Source organism: Osmerus mordax, chromosome 28, assembly GCF_038355195.1.
Source record: "Osmerus mordax isolate fOsmMor3 chromosome 28, fOsmMor3.pri, whole genome shotgun sequence".
Classification (NCBI taxonomy): Eukaryota; Metazoa; Chordata; class Actinopteri; order Osmeriformes; family Osmeridae; genus Osmerus; species Osmerus mordax.
This window is the reverse complement of record NC_090077.1, coordinates 1513364-1522146: the sequence shown is the minus strand read 5'-3', so window position 1 is coordinate 1522146 and position 8783 is coordinate 1513364. Positions and strand designations below refer to the sequence as shown.

Below are 8783 nucleotides of genomic sequence, written 5' to 3'. Positions count from 1 at the left end.
AAAACAGTCAAACAGCAGAGAGTTGACTCGTGAAGGATACCGTCGTACGTCTCCACAACAACACTTCAAGTCCAGGTTCTCGTTATACGAGTATCAGACAACCAGCCCACTGGAGAGAGAGTAATCTTGCATCTTAACAAGAATAATGACTTGTGAGATTGTAACCGGATTCTTTATGCCATATTTATTTAATTTACTGATATTTTGTTTCATTGTATTATTTAACTAATACTACTGTACTTGTTGTCTGCTCAGCCCATATATATATATATTTTTTTTTTCATTTTTCACACTCCCTGTGACCAGGATAACTTATGCTTTGACTGAAATGTTATTTTACTATCTGACCTTCTCGTCTTATTTGTCTTCTGTCAGCTGTACCATATGAGCGGTTGTTTGTCGTATTTGCAAATAAAAAATTTAAATATCAAATAATATCACATTCCTCTCAATGTTACGGTAGAGGGACATGGGGCTTGTTCTGTGAGAAGTCATGGTTCTGTGCCAGGTGGTTTAGGGTTTAGGGTATCATAACCAACTAAGGATTTTAAATTGCAGGATGACAGTGTACACTTGTTTGTAAAGCCAATGATAAAAAGAAGATCAAAATAAACAGTGACGAATACTGAATTTGTCATTTATGATGCTGCGTTGACAGCTAATCACTGTGAACTCTGTTCAGGTGTTACACTTAGGAAAGCTGCTTACTCGCTGCACCGAGGAAGTTTATACAGACAATCGGTTATCTGCCGGTGCGGACATTTGACTACAGCTTGCCTACCACACGTATATATTTCCTCTTGTGTCCACTTGTATTCAAATGTGTGGAGCCTGGGGAAGCCAGGACAGATAGTCTGGATGTCAGACGGACAAAGAAAACAGGAGCTGGTTGAACAGTGGTCGCCATGACCTTGTACCTGGCTGGCAGCTTGCGCTCCGCGGTAGAACCAAACTTGACATATCTTGGACCATGAGAAAGCGGAAAACTTTGGGAGAGAAATAGCCTTCCGGTCGCCATCCTGACTAGAAAGGTAACTCATGCTGCTTGTTATCATGTTTTGACTCTGTGCTTTTGGGTTTGGTTTGGACATGGATATATAAGATACGCCTAGACATTCTGCAGCTGTGTGGCGTGTTTGATTTTGACGGTTAGATTATTAGAACCAATTCCTATTGAATGAAGTCAGGCATAGCATAGGAAGAGTTTACAGCATAAATGTTACTGACGGTAAGCCTACGTGCTTTCTTTCAGGTTAACAAACTTTAAAAGGCCTTTTTAAAACTACAACCAGGATGCGTTAACTATCCGTATCTAGCCTACCATCTGATTGCGCATATTATAAAAATCCGTGTTTCTGGTGAGTTTATCAATATTAATTACATGCAGTTTTGCACGTGGTTGTGCCACTAACTGGCTGAGCAACCAGACAGGTTATGGGCCTTGGCTGTCATTTGCATTCTTCAGTCTCCTAACAGGGCTTCCTGATGAGTCACTGGACCATAAACATCTCCCGAAACAGCAATTCAAACCATCTTGTTGTATCATTTTACCAGCGTAAAGTAACTTTTTGTGTGTTTGCAATCTATGGTCAGTACCGATGGACCATTTGCATCATGTATTTACCTAATGCAAATGTGTATTGTTATAGTCAGAGCATGACGTTCTTAAGGCCTCCTTCACCCCTCCCCTCTTTTCTGGATGTCAGCAAAGTGAGCTGCCTCTCTTGTTTTCTCCACCCCCCCACTCAAAGCAGCCCTGCATTATCCTTGGGGGGTTGTGCTATCCCTGGCCCTGGACCTCCTGCAGGCTGACCAGCCCTGGGTGTGCAGCAGTCTGCCAACCTGTGATTCTCAACATCTCATCTATCCCCCCTCCTTCCTCCTCCTCTGGCTCCACCTGTTCCTCAGCTCCCTGGTGCTACTCCAGTCACTCCCTTCACCTTAGCCCTCCCCTGTCCATGGACCGCTGGGCCTCCAGAGGGCTGCTTCCTTCCATGTCTGCCAAAGACTGAAGAGCCTCGTCGTCCTCCACAACCATGAACCCCTACCTAGAGCCACCCCGTAGTGCCCCGCCCCCCAACCTGGATCTCTACCCGGATCCAGAACTGTGTTCCCTGCCCCCTGGGCCTGAGTGTGCAATAGACCTGGAGGCAGGCCCCGACCTGGAGTGTGCCGTCTGCTTCAGCCAGTTCAACAACGTGTTCCGCACTCCCAAGATGCTCCAGTGCCGGCACACCTTCTGTCTGGAGTGCCTGGCGCGGATGAACGTCAAGTCGTCCGAGCCCGACCGCATCCAGTGCCCTCTGTGTCGCGGCCTGACGCCCCTGCCGTCCCTGGGGCTCCCTCGCCTGGCCAACGACCGCACCGTGCTCTCCTACCTCCCGGCCGCCATGCAGCGCGTCTACAGCGTCCGCTTCAGCCGCCGCAAGGGCAAGCTCCAGGTCAAGAGGGCCTCGGAGCACCACCCCCACCTTGCGCGCCTGGGGTCCGTCAGCCAGTCCCTGGATGTGGGGCTGCCCAGCATCCCGAGCGGGGGCCCAGCCTCCAGGGAAGGGGAGCAGAGCAGTACCCTTCTCCAGCGGCTGTGCATAAGACCAGCCTGCCGGGTGATGCTCATGTCAGGGGTGGTGCTCACGATAGGGCTGCTTACCGGCATCACCATCTTCCTCCTCATCGGTGGCCGTGTCTGAGGCCAGATGCCAGCTGGTTCTGGTTGTTCAGCTTGCCTGCCTGTTTACTGCGATGTTGGGACTGCCCTGGAGGCAAAGAAGACGACTCCTGCCTGGTTTGGGGATAGCCCTGACCCTTTGTTGTTTTCACATTACAAACTCAAGACGTTATGGCCAGTGCACCTTCATGCAAATGCAAGCAGACTGATGATGGGATATGCAAATGTTCAGATGTGTTTTCCACAATAATGTTAAGACGTACGTCGGTGACAGGGATCAAGGGATTCTATCAACACTTTTTTTTTTTTTTTTTTTTTTTTTTTTTTTGGAACCAAGTTGTTTATTTGTTTAGATTTGAATGTTTCCACTTCCTGTTTCCACTTTTAAAAAAGAACTATTATATTGTACAGTCTTCCTTATTTTAAAAGAATTGTCTGGTTTTTATGTCATGTAGTATGAAAATTAATAAATAATATTTTTATGTATTTATTTGCGCTCTTTGTTCTGTTTTACTAGCAAAGAAGTTTGCATTTCCTGAACTTTAAATAACATTGATCTGGAATGGTGATTTGTGTCTTAATTTCAAAGTAATCAGAATTGGTGGTTTGGGGGATAAAGGATCTTTAATCTGGACATTCTGTTCCAGACTTGTAGCTGTGCTGTCTGAACTATCCTTGAGTGTCTATGAATAGTCCACTAGGTGGCAGTCTATCCCAGATTGCAAGTTATGGTTTTGTAACTATAAACCAAGCAGCCATGGTGTGCCTGTGTCATGGAAAATTACTACTACTTGTGTGTATTCAGCTCAAATGGCAGGCTAATGCCACATGTTGGGACTGGTTTGAGGAAGTTCACCTCAGCTGTGTCCTGTTGTATTCTACTGGGGAAACCCCTACCAGGCCAAATAATGTTTTTTGATAACCGCAAAGATGTGTCCACTCACGTCACCCTCTTTCCTCCTTGAAGAAAACTTTCTACAAACTTCTCTTAGTCAACAGAAGAGCTGGCAACAAGGATGGGGTAGTTAACACAGGTGTGCATCGATACACTAATATCAAAACATTCAGAATTCAAACTTTGATTTGAGCCCCACGACTATGGTTTACTTAGTGTTGCAAATAACCTAGACACATGTCAGAATGTCAAAATGCAAAAACACAAGATTTTGCATTTTGGGAAAGGTAAAGCTCAGTTTTTGTACGGTTCATTTTGCACTTTGGGACGGTACTGGGACAGGGAGGACAAAGGTTAGTTGCGAGCCCTGGGCATACTGTTACAACGTTACAATAATACAAGGAGTGTGTGTGTGTGTGTGTGTGTGTGTGTGTGTGTGTGTGTGTGTGTGTGTGTGTGTGTGTGTGTGTGTGTGTGTGTGTGTGTGTGTGTGTGTGTGTGTGTGTGTGTGTGTGTGTGTGTGTGTGTGTGTGTGTGTGTGTGTGTGTGTGTGTGTGTGTGTGTGTGTGTGTGTGTGTGTGTGTGTGTGTGTGTGTGTGTGTGTGTGTGTGTGTGTGTGTGTGTGTGTGTGTGTGTGTGTGTGTGTGTGTGTGTGTGTGTGTGTGTGTGTGTGTGTGTGTGTGTGTGTGTGTGTGTGTGTGTGTGTGTGTGTGTGTGTGTGTGTGTGTGTGTGTGTGTGTGTGTGTGTGTGTGTGTGTGTGTGTGTGTGTGTGTGTGTGTGTGTGTGTGTGTGTGTGTGTGTGTGTGTGTGTGTGTGTGTGTGTGTGTGTGTGTGTGTGTGTGTGTGTGTGTGTGTGTGTGTGTGTGTGTGTGTGTGTGTGTGTGTGTGTGTGTGTGTGTGTGTGTGTGTGTGTGTGTGTGTGTGTGTGTGTGTGTGTGTGTGTGTGTGTGTGTGTGTGTGTGTGTGTGTGTGTGTGTGTGTGTGTGTGTGTGTGTGTGTGTGTGTGTGTGTGTGTGTGTGTGTGTGTGTGTGTGTGTGTGTGTGTGTGTGTGTGTGTGTGTGTGTGTGTGTGTGTGTGTGTGTGTGTGTGTGTGTGTGTGTGTGTGTGTGTGTGTGTGTGTGTGTGTGTGTGTGTGTGTGTGTGTGTGTGTGTGTGTGTGTGTGTGTGTGTGTGTGTGTGTGTGTGTGTGTGTGTGTGTGTGTGTGTGTAAGAAAAAAAGACCGGTCAGATGACAACTGTCTTTATGAAGTTAGGTGTTTTTTGTGTGTCCTAAGTTTCATGTATCATTGCAGCTCTCACTTTTGACATCCTGTGTGTGTGTTTGGGTTGTGTCAGAGATGTGAGTTTTGACGAAGTTTCATGATGTGAGTTACAAGCTCTTGTTTTTCCAATCTGAGTGATCTGCAACAACAATGGACTGATTATCTCTGCGGTCACATGACGAACCCTGTGATCCCACCTTTCTTCTGAGGGGTGCTGACATGTTATCCAATGAGGTGATGGCGAGGGCTGGTCAGTGCAGTATGTGTCATCCCCATTTTCGACCAATGACTGGGCTTCTGGCAGCAGGTCGACTCGAGGGTCAAAGGGCAAGCTGCTGGGTGAGCGGCTCTCTGAGGGGATGCCTCAGTGTGTGTGTGTGTATGTATGGTAGGGCTGGTTCTCAAGGAGGAATACGTGCGTGGGCTGGCTGGGAACCTGGCAGAGGACGGCAGCTTTCAGACCTCTGATGTGAACGTTCTCTTCAGCTCCTGAACAAGAGGCTTTGTCTTCTCTACAACAACAAAATCTCAGACACAGAACTGGACCTCATTTAACACGGTGACGGGTTTGTGAGGGTTGTGTGTGTGTGTGTGTGTTTGTGCTTGTTTTGTCTTGCGGCCTGCAATCGGCGATTGAGGTCAATTCCCCATTGAAGCCTCTTTTTGCCTTTCTTCTCCTCCAACAACATGAAACCCCACACCAAGGGCCTCCATTATGCCCACGCAGTGTGTGTGTGTGTGTGTGTGTGTGTGTGTGTGTGTTGTGACTGCTGCCCAAGAATATGCTGAAACTCGCCGCAGACCATAAAGAGGAAATCAGGACCCCATCCTGGTTCTTTGTCCCCACTAACCAGCCCCCCTGCTGGGCCAGAGAGCAGGCAGGGGGCTGGTGACGTCGGTCCTCCTGCCAGGCAGGAACCAGGCTGTCCCCCTCAGAGATAGCCTGGCTTCTCTGCTGGAATATCTAATCCTCAAACCATCCAATTGGATGATTCTTCATCAGGTTGTGTTCTGGGCTGATGGAAATGTTCCACCAAATGGCATTGCTTCCCAGATACAATACAAGTCATGTACTGACAACATCCTGGACTGAAGACAACATCTGTTTACATTTGTTTTGACCTTTTCATCTAATGGGATTGAAGTAATAACTAACCACCACCCAGGTTGCATGGGTGCCTGTTCTGTGTGTCCATACACATGACTACATATGGGCCCAGATCTCCATGTGTCCTTAAATGGACAGATGATGGTGGTATGAGGGTGTGTGTTTACAGGAGTGTGATGCCACGTCGATGTAGGGGCTACATGTGAGTACCTGCCATGTCACTTCCATTCACATCCTTCCTAACAATGTTTGCATTTTAAACACAGCAACTCCCCACTGGTCACCCCCTTTTGATGCTCTTGTTTGGTTGCTAAGGTGTGGCTGGTGCACACATAGACACACACCCACACACTCACTCCCTCACACACATATTGTGTCATACATGACCTCTATCAGTAACGTCTTATCACACACATACAGTCATACTGTAGTCAAAATGACATATTTTAAAGGTGAGAGTTAGTGTTGATAACTGGCATACACTGACAAAGGATCCGGTTTAATCTGGTCTGGGGGAGTTTTGACTACCAACCTGGGGGGACTGGAAAGACATACTGTAACTAGGTAACCTGAAATGGGAAAATGTCAACTCAACCTTATTAATGTGATGCAACACCGGTGTAGATAACTACTCAGACACAGAAAAGACTTGCATCCAAAATTCATACCAAAACTTTCCCCATCAACAGTGATGGAATGATTTTGATTTGCCTTTCTTACTTTGCATGGATTCCATATATTCCCACATACTTGTTAATCTTGTCATGGCCCCCCCCCCCCTTCTTCCTCTCCACACGCTATTCCACTCACTCCTGCTTTTCTCTGTAAATATTATTTGCATAATGCTCTTAGTCCAGTAAACAACCTCTTTCCTCATCCTGGGTTATCCCACGCACCACTCTCCTGGTCATCCATGGGACTGCCCTTCAGAGGACTGTTTATTGTCAAAGAAGTGACTGTACTCAATTTATTATAATCAACCACCACAACCGCAGGCAAACAGGCTGACGTGGCACGACAGGGCGCCAGGGTTTTGGGGTTCACGAGGAGGTAGGAGTTCGCCCAGGATCTGACAGCGCTGGAGGGTCTGTGAGGGAGGTAGGAGTTCGCCCAGGATCTGACAGCGCTGGAGGGTCTGTGAGGGAGGTAGGAGTTCGCCCAGGATCTGACAGCGCTGGAGGGTCTGTGAGGGAGGTAGGAGTTCGCCCAGGATCTGACAGCGCTGGAGGGTCTGTGAGGGTCAGAGAGAGGTTGGAGATGAAGAATCTCTTAACACCAGTCTCGCCTGAGGTAGCTTTCAGTCATGCATGTGAAGGATCAAATACTGTACACACACAAACACACACTCACCTTTAAAAATACACACAAACACACACTCACCTTTAGAAATACGCAGACATTCACACCCTGACAGCATGCCAGACCAAATCTTAATGATAGCTAATTATTCCTGCATTTGCCAAAGTCAGACACTAAATTAAGAGTCAATATCCATACCTCAGTCACGCAAGTCTGTCTCCAGACACACACACATACACACATACACACACACACACACACAGACACACACGCACACACAAACACCTTCAGGGGATATAAACCATCAGTTAAATGTGACCTTATGACCTGACAGACAGGGAAGTGTTCTAGAATGTTTGTCCGTTAAAAAGTTTGTTTTTGCTGGTTTATCCTGTGGTTGCTAGGGTGGCCCCTTGGTTTCTGTGTTTAAGATCAGTGATTGACAGCCGGCAGTTTCACTCACTTCTTCACTCAAGTGTCTGTTTCTCCGAAATATGTCTCTGTCAACTTGGGATGTAATGTTAGAAGAGAGGACCAAGGGTTATCAGCATGTAGGACACAAATAGACTTCAATTCAAAGCCCGGCTGGATAAGTAAACAGATTGTCACACAAAAGAAGCAAACTTATTAATAGCGCGCGACTGAGTACACTTGGGTTCATCTATTCACAGATGCACAGAAATGTGCTCTCCGCTCTGTTTGATCAGTCCCAGTGAAACCTCTTTGTCCCGAACGTGAGAAGCAGTAGCGCTCTGTGTGCTCTTGGAGCACATGGCCTCTTCATCTGCTCTCAGCGTTTGGTCCAGGAAGACTTGTCTGAACACTAACCCCACACTCCCTGAAACCCCACTCCCTCCTTGTCGGTCCCCGCCCTGGACCCCCTCCTCACTGTGGGCCTCTGTCTACAGTTCATTTGGATCATGTGGTCACTCTGAGAGAAAATCAACAACATTTACATTTATGCATTTAGCAGACGCTTTTATCCAAAGCGACTTCCAAGAGAGAGCTTTATAAAAGAGCATAGGTCACTGATCATAACAACAAGATAGCCCCAAACATTGCGAGCAGCCAAAACATGAAGCATACATTGTGGAAAACCAAATTAGTGCCAAAGGGAAGAACCATAAGAGCATGCAGTTAAACAAGTTACAATTGAACAACATGAAACTCCCCACAAGAGTGCAAGAGTGTACCTGTAGAAAAAACAATCAACAATAAAATATTTCACAGTGAGTACAAGAATTTGAAACCGTTACAACTAACCAACAAGAGCAACAAGTCTCTCAATACGGAGTCAAAGGGAGTCAGATGGCTGAGCGGTTAGGGAATTGGGCTAGTAATCAGAAGGTTGCTGGTTTGATTCCCGGCCATGACAAATGATGTTGTGTCCTTGGGCAAGGCACTTCACCCTACTTGCCTCGGGGGAATGTCCCTGTACTTACTGTAAGTCGCTCTGGATAAGAGCGTCTGCTAAATGACTAAATTTAAATTTAAAAGAAGAACACAACTGAACAGCCTTTGAAAGAGCATTTGATTGCAGAACATTAAA

The 8783-nt window shown here is 46.5% G+C and overlaps 1 protein-coding gene across 4 annotated transcripts; it reads left to right on the top strand.

Moving 5' to 3' along the window:
• The first annotated feature begins 839 nt into the window (after positions 1-839).
• LOC136938218 (RING finger protein 223) lies at positions 840-3128 on the top strand. Of its 4 annotated transcripts, none has more exons than XM_067231505.1 (2): positions 840-1031; positions 1909-3128. In XM_067231505.1, exon 2 carries the CDS (start codon positions 2037-2039, stop codon positions 2688-2690), a length of 654 nt encoding a protein of 217 aa, XP_067087606.1. In that variant the 5' UTR covers positions 840-1031; positions 1909-2036; the 3' UTR covers positions 2691-3128. The 4 variants fall into 4 exon arrangements, with proteins under 4 accessions (XP_067087606.1, XP_067087602.1, XP_067087604.1 ...); XM_067231501.1 differs by having other exon boundaries at positions 1755-3128; XM_067231503.1 differs by having other exon boundaries at positions 1752-3128.
• Positions 3129-8783: the final 5655 nt, after the last annotated feature.